The sequence below is a fragment of the Oryza sativa genome, chromosome 5, assembly GCF_034140825.1.
Source record: "Oryza sativa Japonica Group chromosome 5, ASM3414082v1".
In the NCBI taxonomy this organism is placed as follows: Eukaryota; Viridiplantae; Streptophyta; class Magnoliopsida; order Poales; family Poaceae; genus Oryza; species Oryza sativa.
This window is the reverse complement of record NC_089039.1, coordinates 8,298,523-8,324,860: the sequence shown is the minus strand read 5'-3', so window position 1 is coordinate 8,324,860 and position 26,338 is coordinate 8,298,523. Positions and strand designations below refer to the sequence as shown.

The following is a 26,338-nucleotide window of genomic DNA, read 5'->3' as shown; positions in this document are numbered from 1 at the left end:
TGTGCCGAGCGGCCATTAGTGTGGAACTCTTGCTTAGCTTTGACCTCATGCAACCCACCAAAAAAAATTGGCAATTCCAATAACACGAAGATGCCAATGACGGCTTTCATTAACAAATGAAATTCTGGTACATGTACACTGCCCAAATACAACACTCTTTACAAGATATCTATCTATATGTACACGTTATTTACAATATGTACATGGCACTGCTTACGGAAGGCTCACCAAAACGGGCACCACCTGTGGAACATAGCAGAAACAAGCAAACTGTGAGTAACTTGACAAAATCAGTGGTCAACTATTTTTTTTTCTGGCAGTACGACAAACATGGGGCGTGGTAAATAAATTGCGGAACCATACCCGACGTAGTTTTGGCACAAGTTTTCATGCGAAGTCGCTTGAAGTATAAGCCTCTGAACCTGAACCTTCACGGATAAACCAGGTTCCACCTCTCGAGTGTCTCCTGAAGCCAGATGCTCGTTACCATGTTGGGTGGAGCTTCCCGCCCCCGACAACGATGATCCGGAAGAGAAATCGCGCCCTGTGAGCTTATGACTCATTCGTGCCATCACAGCTACGGCACGCTCATTCAAAACCTCGTTAGCATCACCGAGTTGATTGACCGCCTGCATGAGCATAAAAAACGCTTAATATTTCGGTACGTCGTTAATACTATAATGACTAGCTGAACAGTCAAGGTTGAGAAAGAGAAGGCAGACCTGTAGCAGTTCTCTCTCCCGAGCTCCCCGGGGTGGTTGCATGAGCTCCCGATTAGCAGCTTCTTCGCTATTGACAACTGTGTGACTGTGAGCATTTCCATAGTTTGTAACTTGAGGGACTTCATTGAAATTGAACAGACGCCAATTGATTAATGGGTCATGCACAAATGCCTGAAAAAATAATACAAGTTAATGAATGTTTGATAATAACATGTCACCAAATATGTAAGGAGGTAGGTACAGCAGATGAAGCATAAAACTGCATTTAGTAATGCAGTTGTTGAGGAAGAGTTCATGTGATAAGGGTTTGGAAAGCCTGACAGAACCAGATGCAAACAAAGGTTTCTCGGCAACGGTTCTAGAAACGTTTATCCAAAATGGGTCAGTTCAGACTTGTTCTTACAACCAGCATACTCAAGTTTCAGATCAAAGAGTCCCCTTATGGCCCTAGCCTTACACTACCCCATGAATCACATTTTTCGTAAAATAATTTATTAACATCCGTATTTGGATATTACTAAACAAAATAGAACAAAGCAAACAGTTTTCATAAACTGAATAAAAAACGAACATCCCTATAAGTACATTAGGATGTAACACTGGTTCGGTTTTTCGAAACACTAGGTGTCTCAGTCCAGAGTATACATGGATAAGAAACTATACTTGTTAGCAAACTAAGTTTAAGAGCTACATCCTATGCTAAAATTACAACTTCACAAGCGTACAGATTATTGCAGAAGTGCATGGAACATAAAAATATTCACGAGTTCAACTGAGTATTAAGATGCAATGTGCAATATAAAACACAACGTTCTTACCTCCATCATAGCCATAACGCTATCCTTGTTTGTTCGAAGTACTTGCATCACATTTTCGCAAGTGGTTCTGAAGGTACCCTCAATACCACTAACTTCCATGGCTTTCACAAGCATTCTAGTCAAGCGAAATGGAACCTGTACCAGACATTGCAAATAATATATAAACAACAATAGCATACAATAATGAAAATGCCATACTCTTATGGATCAATGCGTACGAGATAATGACAACCTCACATGAAAAATAATTTGATGTCAAAGGAAGACCATAAAATGATACATCATCGAGCTACAGAATAAATTATTAATTGGAGAGAGATAATGTCCAGAACACATCCTTACCTTTTCGGGAAACTTTTCACGATTCATTGAAGCCTCAAAGCAATCGCCAAAGTCAATATGTAATATTTTTCCACTGAAGCAACAAAAAAAGAAGACGCAATGAAAACAATTGCCCAATGATGAACAGGAAGAGAAGTTTTGTAGATGTACCTATAACGATCTAACATAAGATTACTTGGATGCCGATCTCCTAAACCAAGCAAATAGCCAACCTAGAAAATCAACATTGAAGCATCTTAACATGGAAAAGAACATTTAATTCAAAAACAAAAACAGAACATGACAGTAAATCATACCATGCTCATAACAGCCAGACTTCTCGTATAATTTGTGCGCCGCTCAAGCCATACTTCAGAGGTTCGGCTTTTAAGCCAGAGAACCTGACACAAGTTTGTTCAGGTAGATTAATGTTAAACATTGTCTCAGAAAGCACCAATTTGGCATGACAAAAACAGCACAGTACCTTTGCAAGGTCATTTCCTTCACTGTTTTCTAGGGCATGCTGAAATACTTCTACTTTGGCGATGAGGGGTAAGTGGTCATAATCAGGTGCAAAACTCAACATACATCGGTGCTCCTGATTTAAGAAAATCTGAAAAGAAAAGGAAACGCTAAATGATCAATGAAAAATAAAAGTGTCTCCCTCTTCTTACAGAAGAAAAGAAGTGGTTGCATCAGACAAACCTTCCTGGCATCTCTATATTCACGGATCAGGGCATGAAGTGTGTCACAATTTGGAACCCATCCAATTAAACCACTGTTAGGAGACAAAGGTATGACAGCATATCTTTGGATTGACAGATCTTTCTCTGAAGTTTTCCTAGAGTTCTCCAGCAGAGTATTCACCAGGCCAAAAAGCTAAAATGAATAGGAAAATATTTAGGTATAAAATTAAAATATTCACAGAAGTAAGACAGGTTCCAGCTAATCTAGGGTAGGTAAGTACTATTGGCACTTACAATTATAATCATAGGATGTTTCTAGAGTTGAATGTCAAGTGTTATTTTATGTTCAAATGATAAGTTTCATCCACTAAGTGGGTTCATAGCAGTGTAGTTCTACATAGGCTTGCAAGATCCTAGATTGATCAAGTCCTGATTACTAGTCTTCCTTAATTGTGTATAATCAAAGATAAAGAAAATGACGATTCGTAAACATTACTATTCATATGGTAAAGCAGCACAAGGGTACTGAAAAACGAAAGAGCTGCCCCCTCCACATAGGAGAATGGAGTTCAAAGCAATTGATGGGTACAGAATACAAAAATATGCTCATCATTCCAGGTTCTATGGTGATCAAAAGAACTCACAGAATCAGATCAAGAAAAGATTGTCATATATATACAAACCTGCATTACACGCTCATCCTGCCGTAAATCTTCATGGCCTTTCAGCAAGAATGCATAATCGTTGCCATCACTTCCATGAATTGTCAGTTTTCTTGGTCTTTGTTTAGATGTTATAACAATCAATTGAGGAACAAAATACTCAATTGTCACAAGTGGTGCATCTGGAAGCAAAGATCCATTTTTTTTATTTCAAAATATGTCCTTATAACAAAAGGAAAATATGACTACAAAGGCTAATAGCACTGAAAAATCAAACTATCTTTTTTACTATCGATGGCCCAATCATAACTTAAATAATTTTGAAATCAGATTAAATTGTCTTGTTGACTTCATAGGCCTCAAGTTTCACAGATTTATTTCACATGGTTCCAGTAATAACATATCAAAAAACAATATGAAGGCTAGTACAAATAGTTAAAATGTCGACGCAGATAGCAAATGTAAACCATTTATTCCCAAAATGTTGATAAACCAAATTTTCGATTATGGAAACTAAATAATGCAGAAAAGAAAGCAGTATGAATTCGATAAGAACTAAAGAACAACATATAGAAACAATTCCTAGTCAAATAACCTGCAGAATAAGTTCCTGGTACAGCAAGCTCCAACTTTCGACACTCAAGAAGCTCGGGTGACACAGACTGAAAGAAACATTGAAAAGTCAACAAGGGATAGAAAATGAAAAGAAACTGCCAGCCAAACAATAATAATATAAGAAGCTTACGTGCAAATCCAAAGTTGTAAGACTTGGAAGCTGTTTGTCTATTCTTCTGAAAACATGGTAATACAAATCCCATGCCTAAAAAACAATAAAAATGTTAACTTCAACCAATATCCATGAAGGAACCAACATAACTTATCTTGCACTAACAGTCTGATGTACCTTAGTTAACTCAGCATCCTCTCCTGTAGCCCGATATTTTAAACAGCATTCGTGGGCTTCCAGTAATTCATGACCATAAGCCTGGAAAGTTTATGATGATATAAGTTATTATCCAACACTTCACAGGATAAACTTATTTACCAAAGACATTAAGGTACAAAAGGTGACCTATTTCTTAAGACAAACTGAAAGTAATATGAAAAACAACCCAAATTCCAGGAAGAACTGGATTGGTGTCACAGTAAAGTATTTAAGGCATAGGGCACTAAGTTTTGAAGATGTCGCCACCTGAATGAAAGTATTTTCTTTTATTGTCTCAGGACCCCTCTCGAGCATTGCATGCAATGGTTCAAGCACTGCAAGCATTCCCTCAATATTGTGCTCACCAAAATACATCCTGCTAGCTTCCTCAAGAGCCTCATGCCACATCTCATGCCACAGAATGGCAACTCGTATCAGTTCCTTTGAAACAAGCTGTGCCTGGAACAACGAACATTCACAGAAATATCAGGAGTGAAATGAATATTTTTTTACAGACCCCATAGGTGCTGATGCTAACCTGATCAACAAGACCTCCACTATGTTGGCGGATCTTATCGACGACCTCTTGCGCCGCTCGTTGTCTTAATATGCTTATTGATTTGCAAGCAACCAACAGAGGATACATCAATGCCTGATTAAGATAGCAAAGTAACCAAAACAATAGTTAGGTCATGTAAAATAACTGTCAAGACTAATGTAGGTAAACTTTCTAATGGGTTCCTATCAGGTGGTCACCAGTCATACTTGTTTTAACTGGTATTGCAGGTTTCAGCAGCATTAGGATATACACAACTATTTGAAATGCATATAACTACTAGAAGGCTAAGCAAATTCAATTCTGGAGAAAGGAGGAAAACAGGACATAAGTAAAACATTGAAAGAAAACAAACAAGTGAGAAAATAGACAAATATTTCCTCATTGTTTTTAAAATATTTCATCAAGCCTCCTGCAGACCTGTGCTATAAATTCAGTTCCTTCAATTTTTAATATTTTCTCTAGGTTATTCCTTTTAATAGATGACATGTCCTATCGTTAAACCAAGAACAGCAAGTTTGGTACTGTTGCTGTAGGACAGCATAATATATAATACCTCTGTTCATTTTTATTTGTCTTTTAGGACATTGGAAGTCTCGATGCACATGTCTGATTATTGTTTTTCTAATTATATATTCATAAAATTATTATGAAATATAAACTGCACAGAAGTATTTTTCATAGCGAATCTACTAATGTCGTTTGCATATATTAAATCTTAATATTCTTTTCATACATTAGCGACTCAAGATTTCAAGGTTTGACTGCAAGTTTTCTAAAATGTCGTCTACTCGAGAAGAGAGGGTGTAGTAAATTGCACTCAGAAGTCAGAACAGATATTCAAGTGGAGCCTCTCAGACTCCCAGTCATTAGCCAGAACCTATGTCAAGAAAAAATGCAAACCTGTGGATGATCCTTTCCAATTCGAACCAGCAATGACTGTATCAGTTCTCTCACTATTTTATTATTTGAATGGATCCTTGCAATTATCTGGGGAAGGACAACCAACCACATTTCTATATTGACAAGTGAAAAGCCTTTCTGCAGTGCCATTTGAACCTCTGAGGTAGCCCCATGATTAAACCAAAGAGTCAAGAGACGAAGGATATCCTACAAAAGCAGTTGCACAGAAATAATCTCCATCAGTCAAAATTCCAGTGTTTTATAAGGCACGAGCTACTCGGCATCCTGCAATCCATCTAGTCATCTCTGACTTTTCAGGTTAGACAGCTATCTGAATAGGCAAAATGGCAAAAGCTATTTAGGTCGCTGCCTTTTAGAACACTGTAAAATCCATCTATCAAAATTATTCTGCAACAAGACATCATATAGAATTATTTTTTTCTGCATTCACACCACTGTAGTTCTGCCATCAGTAAAAAAAATTAAGGCAAAATTGGTTATATAGCATCGAAAGTTCACGCTTTTGGTTTTATAGCACCGAAAGATACCGGTTCACTTTAATAGCACCCAAAGTTCACCCCATTCCCATTTTTAACACTTCCGTCATTTTTCCGTCCGTCTTGATCCAGCCACACACACGATATGACGTTTCTACCCCTCACAAGTACAAGTAGAATGCATGTCAATGAGGGGTAGAAACGTCATATCGTGTGCGTGGCTGGGTCAATTACGATCAAGACGGACGGAAAATTGACGGAAGTGTTAAAAATGGGAACGGGGTGAACTTTGGGTGCTATTAAAGTGAACCGGTATCTTTCGGTGCTATAAAACCAAAAACGTGAACTTTCGATGCTATATAACCAATTTTGCCAAAAATTAAATAAGCAGCATTCGTTCTCGGTTCAAGATAGTATGCAACAATTAGCTCCAGCATCCAATGCATAGCTTCCAGATCAAACGGCAACACGCTGAACCATTGAGAGAGTTTTATCCCTTTCTCTCTTTATGTTGGTCTTTTTAGTTGTCATTTGCTTCTATCGAGGCATGTAACATGATCGATTCTATCTTGTATTTTTTTGTTTCTCTTCTCTTCTAAGTGAAATGGGCAGAGCTCCTGCTATGCTCTTTTGAAAAAAAAGAGAGGAAGAATTATCTCCTAGACTATCAACAAACCACAGTAGAAATTATTTTAGTTAAAAGAGTTGTTGACCAGTGATAGTTTAGGCTAAGTCTCAGTAGATGCAAGCTTTTTCTAGAAGTTCATGGCTATAAACAACATTAATCTCCATCCACAAACTTTATAAAATATACTCCCTCCATCCCAAAATATAGCTACCCCTGGAGTTTTTCACGGAGACTAAGGAGAGGTGAAATTAAATGAGGGGTGGTTGTGATTGGTTCGATATGAGGAAGTAGGTGGAGAAATTAAATGAGAGATGTTTGTGATTGGTTGAGATGAGGGAGGTGGAGTAGCTATATTTCGGGAACAGATTTTGAACGCTAGAAGTAGCTATATTTTGGGACCGAGGGAGTAGTACTATGGTCACAAACAAACAAGTGTCATCATTTAAGTTTCCATCAATTTTAACAATGTTCATAAAGAATAGTAACTATAAAGATGCTCAAGGATGAGAATTTTTCATTCGAAAAAGCTCTTGCTCAGAATCAGCCTTATGGGGGGAAAAGGGGAAAAAGATTTACCTGTAAGCTATCATCAACACCTTTTGTCGTGGATGCGCAAGCAATAGAGTAGAAATACCCAGTTACTGCTGCAACAACATATTTTCCTGCAATATCTGGTCGACCACGCAAAGTATAGCGGGACATGACTTCAGTGTTGAACAAGGCCCATAAGTGCCATGCCTTGCCCCAGTCCTTGGCATTAAGTGTGGCATTTTTGTAAGAGACCAATATTTCTGGATAAAGAAAAAAAGTATATTTACATCAAAACGGGCAGGCAGACAAAAAGTAAAATAACTATTTTTTCAAGTCTCAATACTTTGGTAGGCAATCTTGCCCACCCACCCCTCAAGAGGGAAATAAACTGAAGTTATTCAGACCTTGAATAGAATCATCGTCTAACCCAGGTGATAATGCTCTCTTCCAGCTAGCAAGTGTCAAATAGACGCGAGCAATAAGTGGTACTCCAGCATTTGATGTGGCAACCTGGCTTGCTAATGTTCCAGAATAACTATTTGTTGCGGTAGCAAGCTGCACAGACAAATCCTATACCACAAAACCAAAAAGGAAGTATAAAAAACCACTTAAATGCAGAATAATTCTGCAACTTGGGGTCAAAGACGAAGGACAATAACAAGCTCACCTGTAGCCTGCAAAACGCGTCCCTTCGTTTAAGCTCATCTCCAACAGCATACTGGTACTTCAGGTATGCCAGGACTACTTGAGGATGTCCATGATACAGCGTCAATTCAGGGGAAGATTCTGGATCAAACTGCATTTTGACACAGGAATTAACTATTTTATAGGAGGGAGTAGCACAGACACACTGATGAAGAATGACTAAAGCCTACCTGTAAGAGTTTGACTAAGGTAGATTTAGCCTGACTAATGCGGCCACTCTTCCAGCAAAGTTTGGCAAATTTTATCCAGGTGTCTCTGTCTTCATTAGGAGGGAGAACCAACTCTCTAACAGCAAGTAAGGCTTGCCACACCTGCAATTTTTTTAGTCAGCATAGCCAATATGAAAAAGATTATACTACCTTCGTCCCAAAATATAAGGAGTTTGAGGGTTAGACATGAGTATTAAGAAAGTTGGTGGAATTAAATAGAAGAAGGTTGTGATTGGTTGAGAAGAGGAGGTAGGTAGGGAATTTGAATGGTGGAAGGTTGTGATTGGTTGAGAAGAGAACAGAATGTAGGTGGAGAAGTTGTATTTTGGGACAAATATTGAAGCCTAGAAGTTGTTATATTTTGGGACGGAGGGAGTATATGTATAAGGCACAAGGCAGTTAAAAGAAGCATAATATGACCTCAACATTCCGTTTTGTTCCTTTAATACGCTCATTCCACATATTACGGATAAGTTCCCTCCGGCTGTCAGCTATTGGACTTTCCATTGGAAGAGTGCAGTAATCAATCACCTGAAGTCCAGGTCATATATTTGGTTAGCAAGACAATAAGTTTCTTTAGAAAGTAACCGAAATGAGGATATACCTCTTCCAGCTCAGAAAGCTGTTGAACCCGCACCATATTATTATAAGCACGCTCATAACTCTCAAGTACCTGGTCACAAGAATAGGATCACGAAAGGGAAAACAAGGATGTTCTGTTACAATTACTGAACTCTAAGAGGGGATATTAGTCATCAGTACTATAAACATTCACCTTTGCTTTCTAAGTAAAAAAAGAACTAAAGAAAATTACTTAACCAATTTATTCAAACCAGTCACATGAGAGATATTTCAACTGTTATATTATCTTATAAATATTGAGTTCCAAGGTTTACACCTAATTGCTTCACATTCAAATTTACTTTGTCACCATTTATCCCCTTGATCAGTGGTTGTATGATTCATCCAACCATCGAAACGATCTATACAGTCTGTTAAAAATCAGAAGTTCATCTTTTTAGCCTTTACATCCTATCAGCTAACAATTCAATGTCCATTCTACAGCATTCTCAACCAGCACCTGACCCGTGAATACTATTATGTCTGTTTTCCAAATATTTGTTCTAGGTCTCAGAAAAGATCACCGAAATTTCCTTCTAGAACAGATCCCTACCCCTAGGGCCTGGACAACTCAGCCCACTGCCTATGACAGTAAGAGCTACTAGTATTTAGGGCCCCACCCCACAATACCCAAAAACCAATGGCAAATCCCTAAACATGAACAAAAACAAATGTCTCCATAATATGAAAATTCGAATAATGGAGATTATGTAAAGAATATATTTGACTATAATGTTATACCAATGCTGCAAGTTCTGTAGCCAAACACCGCCGAGCTCTCTCAACATATACACGAGCTTCTTCATACTGCAAAACAAATGCCAAGTAACCAAAAGCATGACCAAATTTTCAAGAAGAAATGGAAAAAGAAATCAACAAATATGCAAGCATACCTTTTTGCAACGAACTGAAAGAACAGCCCTAAAGAAAGCACCATTGCTGCTTCCGTCACCACTAGCTGTTGTGTTACCCAATATCCGGAGCTTGTTTTCATCCCCATCATCCAGACGAGAAACATATTCAGCCATGTGGTCCCACTCACCCATATGCCAAGCAGCATTGGCAGCCTAGAAAAAAAAAAGAAAAGGAAATTAGAACTTAAATTAGCAGAACTACAAGTTAAAGATACACAGTAAATTGATAACAAGATATATCCACAACCATCGGAGCCATTTCTAGTCGGGCAGATGGTTCTGAGCCAGTCCATTGCTCCCTGCATAATGCACTTAAATCTTCCCAACGGGCCAAGGCTGCTAGACACCTCATTCGACCTGACAGAAGAATGCATCTCATTTAGCTACTTTCACTGCATATGCAAAAAGAAAGCCGAAAATGACAACTCCCTCCGTCCCATAATATAAGGGATTTTGAGTTTTTGTTTGCACTATTTGACCACTCGTCTTATTCAAAAAAATTGTACAAATATAAAAAACGACAAGTTGTGCTTAAAGTACTTTGGATAATAAAGTAAGTCACAAAAAAAAAATAATAATTCCAAAAATTTTTGAATAAGACGAGTGGTCAAACAGTGCAAACAAAAACTCAAAATCCCTTATATTATGGGACGGAGGGAGTAGTAAGAGAGAACAAAAATCTGCCATTTCTGTTTACTTGACACTTTGAACAGTCTGTGTACAGGCAATCATATTTTTATAGAATATGATAAACGCCCTCCATAATAAAAGCACAAAATGACAGTAGTGAAAGTGAGGAAGGTTGATAAGAGGGATTGGGAAAGTGCCGACTATTTTAGAATGGAAGGGAATGCAACACAAGAAACAAAACAGAAAAAAAATTCCTACCTAATGTAGCATCCAAGTTTTGTAATGGCCCAGATGCTTGAGATGACTTTGCTTTGTATGCCTTCAAGGCCTCATCCCAACGGTGCAATTTTTCGTACCTGATTGCACAAAATTAAAGCAAGCATTGAAGCAAGATCTTAGATGAAGTCTAGAGTGATCCATGTTTCCACAAAATTTACATATATCATTACAGTTAAATTTTTCAAAAGTGTTTGATAGTTTTACAAAATGTAAAAAGAATGTATTTAATCCAACAAAATATAGAGCAGGGGATCATAGGTTCGTGGCAACTGTACCAGGACTCCTTCAATTGAACTTCTAAATGTTGTTGTGAGTAAGTCAATATCCCAATAGCTGCCTGCATAAATAACAAGAGGATTAACAAGCCACGACACATAACTCTTCTTAGCTTTGTATGACATAGAAACCAACCTCATGCTGGTGTAATTGGTTGTTAATATGAATAAGAGATTCAACAACAGTAACAGGATTTGCACCCATCTTCTTGGAACATACAGCTTCAAACTCCATTTCTTTATAATGCAGTGCTTTTGCAAATGCTCGACACTGAAAAAAGTTCAAAGGTTTCAACAGAAACAGAGATTACATGGGAACACGAAAATTTGCCGAAGATGCATAAAGTAAAACTAACCTTTTCAGCAAGTGCACCGAGCAGTCTTGTATCAATTGGAAGCGGCTTCTCATCATGTTCCATAAACTCTGCCTACTTACGCAAAGGACCGATTAGAAGCAAGATGACAAAGTGTAAAAATGATTAAAAAATCTAATGGTAAATTTAGTAATTTACCAAGTTCAGCAGTGTGGCAAGAATTTCTGGAGGTATGTTCTGAGATGAGAATGCAGTCTTGAGACTTCTCACAAGTTGCTCCTGGGATGTTTCATTCATTTGGGCCCAGCAACTTGCAAAGCCCGCAGCAAACAACTCACGACCAACAGAAGGCTGAAAAATTTGCATCAGGAAAGCAAGCGGTGAGTTGTGACCCCACCAGCAGCTGGTCTTTTTAAAGTGAACACAGATGAATCCATTCTCAGTGGCACTGCTGTGCTTGATCAGGGACAGCATTTTAGGCCTATATGCCGTGGCAACAAAACAATATGAAATGCTACAGGACACCCTGACGTCCGAGGTGGTTTATTTGCCTTTGGCAAAGGCAGTATAGTGGATGAGAGCTTATACAGGAGAATCAATGGATGCGAAAGTATTACCCTAAGCTTCCTCGAGCGTTTGGTAAGAACTATCTCACCTGAAGTTGTGCTAGTCTTGCGCAAGTGCGTAAAGCAGGAGATGGTGATTCTTTGAGAAGCGCAATACTGAAGTGCCTCATCCATTCAGCCCAATCTTCTCTAGTGCTCCTTTGAGAAGCCTCACCGGCACTTCTCAGTCGAACATCATTGACCTGTAGAAGTCAAAATCCTTAATGTTAAAAAAGAACAAACCAACTTTTAATATTACAAGTAAATGAAAATGCAGGGTATTAATACATGAAAGAAAATATTAGAGGATATCCCCTCCTATTAAATATGTAGTTTATTTTAGGTGTGGACAAGGGGCGCACAGGAACTTAAGAGTAACAGTTATCGAATATGATGCAAACTAGGCAAAACGACCAACAGTACACTTCACAATAACTCACCCGCTACTTCTTGGATGTTCATTTTTCAAAACATAATTAACTGATACAGGGAGCAGCTCAGCTAAACAAATACACTTACTGCAGGTTCAGAACTAATAAGCTATGCAGAGCAGCTGGGTAAGATTGAAATTCCCAAAAAGATCAAAGATCTTCACAGGTAAAGCATAGTTGAAGACTTCAACAAAGTCAGAAGGTTTTATGAACTAAGACGAGCCTGGAGCCCTAAAACCAAGCTGAACAGTGAATAACAATTAGGCTCGGTTTGTGGTGGTTGTGCTATGCTGCACTATGCTTATCTTTTTAAGTTGCTATGCAAACAAGGATTCTTATAGGTTTTTTTTGCAAATAAAATTAAGGTTAAATAAAATGTCATCCGATTGTCATGTCTCACAGTTTTTTCATATTTTCAGAATGCAAAAACATCATGCTTTTTGCCAAATGCCAAATGTCCGAAAGCAATTTTACCAAAAAAAAAAAATCGTAACACACTACTACACTTAACAAAAAAAGAACTTTAGTAAATTGCACAATGGCACAGAGAATCCATAGTGTCCCAATGTCCCAATGTTTTCCAAACAACAAAGCATCTTACTTGATGACTTCTTGGTTGCCGCTGTGTTTCATCAGCCTCCTCAGAAGGAACACCACCAAAATCATCAAGAGGGTCACTAATGACTTCAGGCGGGCATTGTGTGTACTTTTGTACTGATAAGTTCTCAGAGATGAGTGGCTCTCGCCTTAGTAATCGATTTTCAATCTCATCCCATTTTCTATACTGTAAAAGATAGCAGTAATTAGAAATTAGACCAAGCCATTCAAAATGCTATGTGCAAAATACTAAAAGTAAAAAAGTCTATTTAACCGCCTAAAGTTTGGGGTTAGTCTACTTAAACCCTGAAGTACAAAAATCAGTTCAAATAATTCCCTAGAGTGGTTTTGGACTTTTGGTCGCATGAATAATGATGAGGACAGTGAGATGGCAATGGATTTGGTTAAATGTATTTCAACAAGACAGCCTGGCATTGAAGCACATCACAACTAATGAGTAGTTCCCGGGTTCACCTATCAGGGAAAGGGAGTGGTTGGGTTGGTTTACGTAAAATGGGCTAACATGTCGGCCATGCAAGCAATAACCAGCTGCCACGTTATCATCTACATAGCAAAACCAATTAAAAACTACTCTAGTGATTTATTTGAACTGTTTTTCAAGGTTCATGGGGTTAAGTAGACAAACCCTGATACTTCAGGGGGCTAAGCAGATTTTGTCCAAACTAAACAAGTACCCGCATATGGTGCTTCACAAGAAGCTTGTGTATTGATGACACGAATATTGTAAAATCTTCTCCAAGAGCATGTGCAAGACAACAAAGCGCCTCTGCTGCATCTTTCCGTAGATCATCATTGTTTCTAGCCACAGAAAGACAAATTAACAATCTGGTGATGCACAACTAAAAAGTACAAAAGTTGACAAACAGATGATAAGCATTATACTCATAAACATGGTCTGAAAACAAGAAATAGTGGTTCATAATCCCTCAATGTTTTCTTGATACAACCATAATACACAAGAAATAGAATGTTACTTGTCACCAGAAGTCTTACCCATCCAAAACTAGCTTTAGATGATGCACCAAAACCGAAACATGAGTACCAACCTGGACAAGATATGTTGAGAACACATGATGTACAGAAGAAAGGCACAGAAGTTTCTGTGTATTAGGTAAAAACTATAATAGTCAAACTAAAATTGAACAATAACCGACCTGCACCGTAGGTATGAGTTTAGTCAAAGTGACAATGGCACGGCGTCTGATATCAACTAGCTCCACTTTAAATAACCGAACAAGTACTGGAGCAACCAAGTGCATGTGCTCATCCAAATTTCCTAAAAGGAGAAATTCATCATAACAAGTTAAAACTGACCAATGATTTGTTGTGGACATAAGAAGAAACAGAACTGGAGACGGACCTCCAAACACCTCTAGGGTGTGCAATATGTCAGGAACATAGTAATAGTCATTGCAGCGTTCAGCATCACCCAGGACTTGAATACAACTTGGCAATATGTGAAGTATATACATTCTGAATTCGTCATTCAGTGCCAAGCATAGTTGTTCAACAAGGTGAAGAACCTGGAGACACAAGATGGTAATTAAGAAAACAACAGTATATATAGATGGGGAAAAAATATCAATTCTAATTCCCATGCACAAGCATCTCATAAGAATTGGAGCATAAGTTTCCTATTGTACTCTATTAGTTTGCAGAGATTGCTCTTTGTTTTGCTAACTTCCTAACTGATGACATGACAAAAATATATTGGCCTACCATATGCCTCATCGAAGTTAGGAGAACTTTAGCTGTGGTAGCATTATACAGACAACAGAGAATATTAACAAGAGCACATGACAAGTAAAGCCCAATGTATTATTACCGGAGAAGCTTGTGGACCTTGGACAGTCCGATTTGGTGCAGGTAAGCTGAATGAGGAAGTCCACAATTCAGACACAAGAGAGAGTATTTCTTGTAAATATTTCCGAATGTGCTGTAAAATAAATAAGCTTGATGAAATATGCAATATATGAGATATCAACAGCAATAGAAAGAAATTAAGAATCTTCCAATAACTACAATAAGCAAAAGCGCAACACTGAAAGGACCATCTTACCTGTCGAACAATAGATACCAATGTCCCAAGCTTCCAGGTAATGAACTCTTTCAAACCACCATCCTCACACATGCGAACAGCGCGGAATAGCTCAGGGAGAACCTTCAGAAGAAAGGGTAAAGCATTTCAGAACAACTGGGCCTTTTCCCACAATGACAAATTGTCTTGCATCCAAAAGCATAATAATTATATTGCCTCAGTTCACAACTTGGCAACTACCATCAGAGGAAGCAGAAAATATGGCTAACATTTTGAAGACATTTTCTCATAAAAAACAGTATCCAGTGGTTAAATTTACACTCCTCCATTCTTTATACCCTCTAACCCGCATAACATCATGAATTAGTTTGACAGGACGCAACTCAGAAACTTTAATACTGCAGTGTACTGGTAATTGGCAAAATCAGTCATGTTTTCAGAAGCAGCAGGCTCTCAATGCTATGCCTGCTTGTCTAACAAATGATATACTCCGTCCATTTCATATTATAAGTCACTTCGACTTTTTTTCTTAGTCAAATTTATTTAAGTTTGACCAAGTTTATAGAAATATTTAGCAAACATTTACAACACTAAATTAGTTTAATTAAAACCAACTTCTAATATATGTTGATAATATAAAATTTTGTGTTAAAAATGTTACTATATTTTTCTATAACTTAGTCAAACTTAAAAAAAAATTGACTAGGAAAAAAGTCAAAGCGATATAATATGAAACAGAGGGAGTACTATAAAATCAAATGCTGTGAGCTTTGGAACGGCATCAGCTAAAGACCAAGTGGGCCATGGTCAAACAAGAGCAGAATTGAACACCTTTGGTAAATATGGAACATGATGCATCTATGCACCATGTGAAACAAAATGGGTCTGCTAGAAAATTTGTAGAATTTACAGTACAATAAAGCAAGTTGAGAGGCACTCACCTTTGGTAAATATGGAACACAGCCAAGTCCCATCGACTATAAGTGTATCATAGAGAAGAAGAAAATAATTATTACAGTGGAAAAAAACAAAATCTTGTTGAAAAACGCTAATAAAAATAGAAATATTACCTTAAAAATAAATATAAGAGAGCCAACCACCATCTGATGATAACTTGAAAGGGAAGGATCATGAAGAATCCGCATGAGAGAACTAATTGCAACCTGCAATAGAAGATTAATATCACAGAGACTAATGTACAAACTTTTATTACGCCTCACAAAGCAAGACAGAACATACTGTTGAATAATAGTCCTCAGATGCTGAAAAGGATGGCCAGAAATCAGTTGGCAGTTCTTCCATGGAAACAATATGTTGTGCTGTTTCCATCGTTGGCCGCAAGACCTCCCTATGTTGACCAGGTAGCTTATGTTGATTACGCTTATGTGCGTGCGGGTCCAATGCACCCATAATACCTAAAACCTAGGAAAAACATATTTCCTCACTGCTCAGATCAAGGGTGTAGTATTAATTTTGAGAAAGCCAGTAAGCATGAACCAGATAGAAAGAGTAAATTTCACAAAACTGTGCTAACATGACACATTTTTTAATGAACTGCAGAAATCCATACTTAATGTTTTCAAGCGTTTTCACAAAACTGCATTCTCATCTAATTAAATGAGCCTGACAGACCAGACCAACACATGACATTAGTCATACAAATAGGTCATTTCCGCTGAAACAGACTACATGTGACACTGACAAGAGGGACCGTCCTGTCAAGCTCCTTAGCTAGCATCAGATGTTCCATAATAATTAAGTGTGGTTTCAATGAGTGGGCCTAGCATCAGGCTCTTTCTATCCAAAGGGAGTAGTTTCGTCAAATGTTTCAAAGAAAGAAAGTGTGATTTCGTGAGTTTCATGCTTTGTACTACAAGGAGGTAGTGTTCTCAAAAATTGATTATAAACAGCAGGGTTTTGTGGTAGTTTAAGCTGGTAGAGAGGTATTGATGGAATTTATCGAATGAATAAATACCTTCAGCACTTCCAGTCTAGTAGACCATTCCAATTCGCCATTCAGCAATTTCAAGAGTAAACCAAGCAATGGAGGATACTCATTATAAGGAGAGATAACATAGCTGGTGGAACATCCATGAAAAATAATTCAGAAAACATTAGTGACGCCCAAGCTGCCATAATACATTTAATATTGAATGGAAACGATTACTAATATATATATGAACAAAAGTATATAGGTTTAAAAATAAAATGCAGCTATCTTAGATGTTATCAGGAGTCCACATCCATATTTGCCCAGAAGAGAGGAAGGGAAGTACTCCCTCCGTATGGTATGTGTATTCTACAAATTTAGGTTGCTAATTGATTTTATGTGATCTTGACATCTCGTACATAGTTTTTGGATTTGAGAATACTTTTACCTTTTAAGTTTGCATTACTATATTTATTTGATATTTATAGCAACACACAAGCAATAAGCTAGTATGACAAAAAATAACACAGCCCATCCATCCCAACTCACCCCACTATGACATCGAGTGCTCACAGTTTGAGGATTCAGACTGACACATTTAGACAGAAGAGAGGGAATGGGGACACAATGACCTCCTAAGGGAGGAACAAAGGAACGAATGGAGGGGCCTAAGTATCATTCATTTGGACCAGAGGCACATCAATTAAAAAATGGTGAAAATGGCAAACAGATGATTAGCTCGTTTTTAGAATGGCATTACCTCCTCTATCGAGAATTTAAATCTACTGTAGTATGTGTATATTATTTGCAGGATGTTTTGTTAAACTAATACATTATTTGCAATGTATATGTAATTGTTTATTGATATGATATTACTTGTATGTATGCAATGGGTTTGACTACATGATAGCATTATCTTTTCATTAGAAAACACTCAAAACTTGTGGTGTATATATATTGCAGGCCATTTGAAATGTGCATTCACTGTGCACTAATTAGATTTGTCCGGTGGCATTTTTTGGAATGTCAATCTTTAGATTGGCAAATATCCAAAGTTTCGCACAAAGAAAAATAGTGATGTTTTGGATAATAACTATTATTCAGAGTCATGCAAGACTTACTAAAGCCATAATAATTTAACAACCAAACCTTAAGTGTTTTACAGACACTAGATATGCTGCCACTTATGAGAAAGTCAAAGCGGTAACAAATTTCAAAAGATGACCAGACAGAATTTGAGAGCAGAACTCATGCAATTAAGAATTGCAAACATGACAGGAATTTAGCACAAAACATATAAATTAGCATGGATGCATGAAGGATCAGAAGTATACCCTGTGCTTTGGATAACTTGTCCAAGGGTTGCTACTGCCACTTCCCTTTTACTAACAGCACCTCCATCCAAAAGAGCATCCACAACTAGAGGCATTAGCTCAGGAAGATATTGCCTCATTGCAAAACCACCCTACCATGAAGAGCTAACTTCAGTGTTCAAGCAAGATAACTGAACAAAATATAAAAGATTGCACGCTCGAGAACAGAACGTACCACTTTGGCCAACTCTCCAACAGTAGCAAGCACTCCTGCTGCAAGCGCATTATTAGCATTCGGTCCTGTTCCTTCACGTAACCTAGCCACTAGTGCCTGGAAGAAAATGAAATTAGACTAGAACTCTAGAAGGTAAGAATATCTCAAGAATGAATAACACTGGTTTTGTTTATTACTAACCTTGTGAATTGGAGCAATATAAGGAAGAATGAGTCGTGCACAACTCCTAATTAAGCAACCCAACAATCTAGCACTTTCCTCTCTACACTTGCTATCCATACTGTATGAATAGTAAAGATTTTCAGAAGATGCCAAAGCAACATAATTATATGAGGCAAAAATTTTGTGGCAGCAAACCTTTGGTCAAGATATGTGAGCAACTGTATAAGATAACGGCGAAGGGCAGGCAGTACATAAGCAGGATTTTTTTCAGACAATCTACCTGCAACTGATATTGCCAATTCTCTGACATGGTACTCCTAAGCCAAAGGGTAGAAATAAAATTATCAGCAAATACATGGACAATTACATTTCGAGATTTAAACTATGTAAAAGATGTTAAGGTTGCCAAATAAAAAGAATATGATGTTCTTGCTAAAACGTAGAAGATACCAAACTTGGATACACTACTAAAAAGGCACATAATAGTCACAAGATACATGATGTCATTCAATATTCACCAAAGAGGCACAAGATGATCCCACCTCTGTTGCATACTTGCACAAAAGGAACCCATTCATAAATACTGGAGTACAAAGGATGTACTGTAATAAATCGACATGAATATGCACAAATGCACACATAAATGTCATGCAGATATATATGTAATATAGGCACCTAGGTGGCACCTATCGCCGACTTTTTAGAGCACTGGGTCCAGTTCAATGTTCAAATGTTACTGAATGGTGAAATACAAAAAGGGACCCTCACAATCTATAATAAAAAAAACAATAACAGTACTTTCACCCTGTTTGAAAGATCCATAAAGAAAAGATAAGAGGTAAACCAAATGGCTGATAGAACCATGTACAATGTAAGTGGCCCACACTATATGATAATCGTGTACTCCCTCCATCCCAAAATATACAAATATAAGTGTGTTAGCCTTTCGTAATATCAACAACTACGAAATTAACATCACGTGGAAGTACTTCAAAAACGAATCTAATGATAACACACCCGTGCTTACTAAACATACTGTTAGTTTAATTATTAGTCAAAACTCAAAAATTACAAATGTTGATTTTCCTAAACATGTGGGTGCCTTATATTTTGGGACGGAGGGAGTAATATGGTATACCTCATCATTTAAGGCAACAAAAATTGAAGTCATGATGTCAGCTTGGGCCAAAAAATCATCAAAAGATGGATTCCGATATAGAGCCTTGAATACAGAACTTCTAACACCAACATCAGCATCAGCAACTGCAGCCATAAGAAGTTTCTCCACAATCTGCAGAGGAATTTAAGAATGCATATAGACATAAGCAACAAAACGTGATTAAATTATGAAAACAGACCATCATTGACCGTGCTTACAACATAGAAACATAGAAGTGCATAATTACACGGATTCAAGTCCCAGCCCGTAAAATATTTCTCCACTATAAAGATTGACGGATTGAAGATGAGTGGCATTGCAATGGACTCATGTCTCTTAGCAAATAACTAGCTCCTCTTTTGCATGTCCTGTTTGTATGTAGCAATGTTGCACCCTAGATGGATTAGATCCAATCATGAACTATGTGAAGAGTCAAGTATAATAGAAGTATCAATTATAACAAACAGTTAGGATTAGGATTTGAACTGCTGACCTGTCCCACTAGTTTGCAACACATGTTTGCATTGGTTACTGAAATCATATTTCCAGACACAGCATTTGAAATATTCCCATAAAATTGCAGTTCATAATTTCTCATTTTAAACAGTTCGCTTCAGTAGTTCAGCTATGCAATCTCCCAAAAAAATTATATACTTTATAACAAGCATGTCCAGTAGTAAGCATGTTTTGAATACATGGCAAAGAAACAATAACACACTAAGAAATCTGAGACAGACCTCTTCTACAAGGCGGCGACGCTTAGCTCCTCCCATACGATTTGGCCGGTTTGAGCTAAACTGTGAGCTAGACGAAGCTGAAAGGGAATGCGCAACTAGTTTGCAGCAGCATGTTGCAGCAGCTTTACGGGTACTGCAATCCTCATCTTCCAGATAAAGGATGACACTCTCTCTAGCAAATTCCAGAAGCTCATGACCCTGAAACCAATTCATATTGTGACATCTCAAAGACAGTAGCAATGCACAACTTCGCTGAGTATTTCAAACCTTAAAGTTGAAATTTGCTAGAGTCCCCAATGCAAGCTGCACAAGAACTGGACCACCAGAATCCACAAACTGCTGCAAACTGCTTGATCTGCTTCCTCGGCCAACAGCAGCACCAGGCCTCACGGATGACTTTGGCAGTGCTTGAGATATACAATCCAACAATCGTTCCTGTATTGTTGGCAGTAGAGATGGGATGCTGTAGGAAATGGAAATGTGAAATTATGGCCAAGACAGAATAATATGGATGGCTCAATCAAGGAAATAATACCTGGTACTTATAGACTCAAGTGCCTCTACAAGTTTATCAGAAAGACCAGCAGAAAACATCGCATCTAGTAGTCCACCACGTATATGAGGTTCCATTGCAGGACCCATAGCTTTTGCGAAACTTCCCACACAAGAAATTGCCTCAAGAGATGGGCGTCCCCTACGAGGAGCAATCTGCATAAAAACAAGCAGTCATGCACAAAGAAAGCAGGGCAAAATTCAAGTAAACACTAGAGTAAACTAGGGGTTCTGAGGCATACCGCATCATGCAAGTGTGAGGTAATTAAAGGCAAATAGGGCACAAGTTCAGCACCAAGAGCGCCAGCCATCTCTCCAAGAGCAACAAAGCCACTAGCACGCTCATCCGGTGTACGTAAAACAAACAAGATATGATCCATGCAAATCTGAGAATAAGAATAGCATTATGGTACCATTTTAATATGTCTGTCTTTTGGTAATGACTTCAGGGCAAAGGGTAAAGAGTAAGATATAAACAAGAAAAGGAAATGTGAAGAAGAGTAGATGAAATATTTCAGTTCAAGGACTAATGGTGGTTAGAAAACCTTTAAGTAGTTGGTCACAAATCTGTCACGCAGGAAGTGAGCAATTCGAGGAAGAAGCGAAGTTATACTACGACGAACAAGCTGATCCCGGTGTCTTAGGTAATTGAGGACTATATCAGCCACTTCTCTGTACCTAGACATCATAAACTCCCCAGTATTCCTGCAATAGTTTTCATGCAACAACAGAATTACATAAGTTGGCATCGTTTTAAGTTGTTTTGCTATATCAATGTTCTTAAATAAAAAATTAGACAAATAAAGTATAATGCGATACAACAACCAAATCCAAGAAAAATCTTGCAATAAAAACTATGATTATGTTGGGAAAATTAAATAAATAAATCCCTACCAACTAAACAGTATTACCTCAATAATTCTCCAACAGCCAATAGCGAGCCATGAATGCTATGAACAGAGGCATTTTTTCCAAGACCAACCTGTGCTGCTTCACACATGCGGTAATACCTAACATAATCATAAAATGAGAAGACATGCAAAATGGTAAGGCTAAGTGATATCCAACCACAGAGGCACTTTATACATTATTACTCATGATCTAGCATAAGTAGCCACATAGGTTGCTGATGGCAGAAAAATGTTAATAACCTTTAGGGACAGAACAGGATTCTATAATTCCCCTTTAAGTAGAGCAGGCCCCATATAATTTGAGTCAAAAAAGTTTGAATTGTCAACAACGCTCTTGGAAAGTGAATGCAGGGAGTCAGACTAGCAGACTTAAGTGATTAGTTTTTAACGTTACTCACTCCATTCATTTTTGTAAGGTGTATTTCGATAGAAAAGGTCAAACTTTCTAAAAAATTGACCAGCAATTAGTCAAATACAAATACATTTAGTGTATGAACATACATTAATAGACTTATATTTCAATCTACTTTGAAAAAAATGTTGGTTTTGTAGATAGTTAAAATATATTTTATGAGAAATCAATGGTTAAATTTTGATCTGGAAAACTTTTTTTCAAATAAAATACACCCTATAAAAATCTACAGAGATAGTAGTAGTTAACATGAACAAAGATGGAAATGGATGTAAGAAGCTAATAAGGGTGCCATTAGTTTTGTAAGCAATTGGAATAGAATTCTTAGCATGTGAGGCATTTTCCAAACAGAAAAAGAAAATATTCCAATCAAAGGAACCGTGGCTTAATGTGGACTGTACTTCACCCACCACAGCAACAACTATAGTAGCACACTGCTAACGTATTTCTGTTAATGAATCATGTCAGTCCTTCCAGCAAAAACGGAAAGCTACATGGACAAACATGTATATCAATGGCAGTTCACAATCGTCATAACACATTACAAAAGATGAATTACTCTGTAGAAAGAGTGACATACTCCCTCTGGTCAAATATATATCATGTTTGACTTTTTTTAGTCTTCAAGGTGAGAATTTCACCACAACATATTCCCTCCAATCATATGATGTTTAAATTTTTTTTTACAGTCTTTGAGATGTAAATTTGAACCTAACTTTTTATTGCTATACTAAGCATGAACTCTAATAAGTTTATAATATCATGAAAGTACTTTCCAAGGCAAATCTACACACACCATCTTTTATGTTTTCAAACCAAGTATTGAAGTATCTTAAATTAAGTGGAAGTAAAGTTTCAAAAGTTTAACTTGAAAGAAGTCAAACACCATATGCTTTTTGCTGGAAGAGTAGCATCTATGCATTCACCAACCATATTGAGAATCATCCAATGAGCAAGTCTAACTATTGGTACCCAAACTTTAGTTCAAGCTTCAACTAGGTCCCCAAATTTGCACAGTTTGCTAATTGAGAGCATGCTCATTTACTAGTGTCGCACATAGCACTAATAATCACCCCAAATTACATGTGAATTTTATGTCTTGAAACTGAAACATACATAATGACCATCCGTAAAGATATAAATAATTATTTTGACCATCTGTAAACATATCAAAACAAGCTAGCGTAATGAACCATCCATTGCACAAGCTTTCATATAAATACATTATACATGTCATATATTATAATTTGAAGATAACAAATAATTGCTTTGAAATCTGAAACTAAATAAAATCGTATGAACTAGATATATCCACTTATAGTATATATATATATATAGGTGAAATTATTTTCTTAAAAAATAATAAAAATTACAAACTATTTTCTACAAGATCCATCCACAGAAAATCAGTGGAGCCTGCACACCAGCTCCCCCTTTCAGGGAGTATAGAGAAATTATTCAAACAATCATCTTAACTATCAGACAGATCATAGAGTTACTCAAATTTCAAATGTGGTGAAGACAAAATTGTGCTTACCATTGCACACGCCAACGTGTCTCACGTTTTTCAATAACATGGAGACAGGCACGCAATGCTTCCACTGCTCGCTCACGAACAGCCTGTTTGGGATCTCTCAGTGCTACCCATATAGCATCAACAAATTCAGGAACATGAACATTGAAAACTGTTGATGCATTTTCAGCCATCTCCTACAATAAGATTAAGTATATATTTATATAAACATGGTACAATGCCTTACCAGAGTAACATTTGCATGACATTCAACTAATACCATCACAATAAACCAACTAACTCATATCAGATATTTGATTCAAAATATTCACGATACAACAAAGTCTAAACATAAGACCAGAAGGAGTGTTTCAGCGGCAGATTTGCCAGGTTTAACAGACACAAAAAAAGATCCCGTAAGTCTAGACAGCTTTCCTGCTTAGTTGAGAACAATATAAGCCTTAAGCCCTTAACCCTAACTTAAGCTGACTTCATTGCCACTGATTTCCCTGATATTAACACATTATAAACTACCACAAATTAACCACAGTGCACCATGGACAAGGACACAAGGCTGATGAACCCGATGGCCCTGTTGCTATTTTCTCCCCTATAAGGTTGGACAAAGGATTCATATACGCATAATTCATGTTTAGTAGACAAAAAAAATGCCAATCAATATGCGTAAACAAATGTTTTAGAAATAGGGGTCCAAATATCAACCAACAGCACACCAGGTGAGCAAAATAGAAATGTGCAAAAAAAAAGGACAATTGAAATGAGGTATTTATCTGCTTTCATGATGGGAGGCTTGATTAAAGTGTGTAGCAAATACAAAAGTTGGGTGATTAAACTTACTTTGAGAATAAGGACAGAAGCAAAGCGGCGATACTCCACTCGATCCCCACCAAGCCATCCTAAAGCCGTTTTAATCTAAAAGATGTGCTTGTTAGCATAGTGATAAAAATATGCTCAAGAAAAATGAAAAATAGTTACAGTTTACCTGACGCTCCACCTCATCTGCAGTCATTGCACCGCCAGCTTTTGCTAAATGGCCAAGCACTGCGCTTGCTGGAACTAGAACTTCAGGATCACGCTTGACTTCAAAAACAGTTCGCAAGAAATTTGCGAACTTAGAAACCTTTGAAGCACCTTCTCCGAAAGGCATATCGATCAAAGCATCAATAGCACGAAGAGCAAGTAAATTTTCAGCAACATCGTTGCTTTGCAAGAGACTACATATCTGTTCATAGAGCTGTTCCATAAATCTCAGAAAAGCCTCGCCACTCAGATCTCGAGCTTCTTCCTCAACATGTTTTCTTAGGGCGGCAGCAATAACATCCTAGTAGTGAACAGCAAACACACTTAATCAATTATAGATGACTAGAAGATTTGTACACTTAGAAACAATACTCCATGTTCAAGATAGAAGAGGTACAAGTCAACTCAACAAAAGAACAGCCACGGGATTCGGGAAGTAAACACCCTAGAAAGCATAAACATCAAAACGAACGCCAAAAACAAAATTAGTGGAATACTGGAATATATGCTGCATTATCACCATGAGGTGAAGCATATCTTGGGCCTATTCACTTCACATAATTTCCTCATAATAGCAGCACTCGTTCATTGTCTTCTTGCAGGATGTGCCATGTAACAGTCCCGACCTTGTCGATTCCCCAAAACGGCAATGCCACCTCAATCAACTACACATATATCAGGAAGCTACATGACCACGATACTACAGGCGAAACGAATTATTTCATAGTGTTGTTGCCGCAAGCAAAGGAACCAGATCAAGCTGACTCCAAAAGGCTAATCGCCATGCGCCTATACCACCCCCACTACTCAGGAGCAATACAAGCAGCACATCTGGACAAGAAATAAAACCAACTGGTTTCGGATAAGAAAATGAGAAGACCTCAACTATACAAATGCCCAGATATCCATCCATCCAGCACTAGCGACGTGCCCTAGTGAGCAACAAAAATGCTCGGGAAAAATCCACACATCGGGCTCGGGAGCCTAAACTCAGCACGGCGAATTCGACCAATTTAGAGCCCCACCAAAACCTTTGCTCCCGCCCAAAACCCTAGCCGGGGGAGCCATAACAAGCGTTCTACAGCAACAAAAATGGAATCTCGGGAATCGGTGGGGGGGCGAAGCACATACCGCTCCCGACGAGATGTACGCCGCGATGTTGAACCCGTGTTCCTTGGCTATCAAATCTGCACAACAAGAGCGAGCCCGACATTATTCAGCCGCATCCAGGAGCGGAATCCGTGGGCGAGGGGGGGTGAAATCGACGAGAAGAGGGGGGGGGGGGGCGGTAACCCGCGAGGGAAAAGGGGGGGCGCACCTTTGGGCTTCTTCCCGATCTCCGGGAAGTGCGGCGAGGGCTTCATGGCGACGGCGGCGGCGGCGGCGGCGGCTCCAGAGCCGACGCGGCGGCGAGCGGCCGAGGCGGAGATAGAGGGAGGGGGGAGGGGAGGGTTTAGCTTTCCCGACCTGGCTTGGCTTGCGCGA

General features: G+C 38.1%; 1 protein-coding gene across 1 annotated transcript; it reads right to left on the bottom strand.

Moving 5' to 3' along the window:
- Window positions 1-82: 82 nt before the first annotated feature.
- On the bottom strand, window positions 83-26,338 carry LOC4338174 (serine/threonine-protein kinase TOR-like). The gene is made up of 58 exons (NM_001420284.1): window positions 26,172-26,338; window positions 25,985-26,040; window positions 24,816-25,154; window positions 24,671-24,745; window positions 23,837-24,009; window positions 21,888-21,986; window positions 21,522-21,681; window positions 21,219-21,362; window positions 20,960-21,132; window positions 20,692-20,887; window positions 20,425-20,622; window positions 19,667-19,819; window positions 18,724-18,845; window positions 18,547-18,646; window positions 18,367-18,462; window positions 18,153-18,283; window positions 16,864-16,966; window positions 16,128-16,310; window positions 15,959-16,051; window positions 15,830-15,865; window positions 14,910-15,011; window positions 14,676-14,786; window positions 14,211-14,373; window positions 14,005-14,126; window positions 13,844-13,896; window positions 13,525-13,648; window positions 12,834-13,016; window positions 11,852-12,004; window positions 11,395-11,547; window positions 11,239-11,310; window positions 11,019-11,153; window positions 10,883-10,944; window positions 10,587-10,684; window positions 9,946-10,055; window positions 9,678-9,851; window positions 9,526-9,591; window positions 8,768-8,836; window positions 8,584-8,694; window positions 8,125-8,265; window positions 7,917-8,045; window positions 7,654-7,819; window positions 7,295-7,509; window positions 5,594-5,800; window positions 4,673-4,786; window positions 4,402-4,593; window positions 4,114-4,194; window positions 3,955-4,029; window positions 3,805-3,871; window positions 3,231-3,391; window positions 2,567-2,740; window positions 2,346-2,474; window positions 2,179-2,262; window positions 2,033-2,094; window positions 1,883-1,955; window positions 1,541-1,675; window positions 723-893; window positions 364-629; window positions 83-243 (listed from the first exon to the last, which is right to left on the bottom strand). The coding sequence occupies exons 1-58, from the start codon at window positions 26,215-26,217 to the stop codon at window positions 225-227; spliced, it is 7,398 nt and encodes a 2,465-aa protein (NP_001407213.1). The 5' UTR covers window positions 26,218-26,338; the 3' UTR covers window positions 83-224.

What these genes read in the sequence shown, in the direction of transcription:
- LOC4338174 (NM_001420284.1), bottom strand. Translation starts at nt 26,217, where the DNA reads ATGAAGCCCTCGCCGCACTTCCCGGAGATCGGGAAGAAGCCCAAAG. An exon ending in GTCGCCGCCTTGTAGAAGAG is followed by an intron (nt 19,820 to 20,424) that starts GTCTGTCTCAGA and finishes ATTCCTCTGCAG; the next exon opens with ATTGTGGAGAAACTTCTTAT. An exon ending in AACTCATACCTACGGTGCAG is followed by an intron (nt 13,897 to 14,004) that starts GTCGGTTATTGT and finishes TATCTTGTCCAG; the next exon opens with GTTGGTACTCATGTTTCGGT.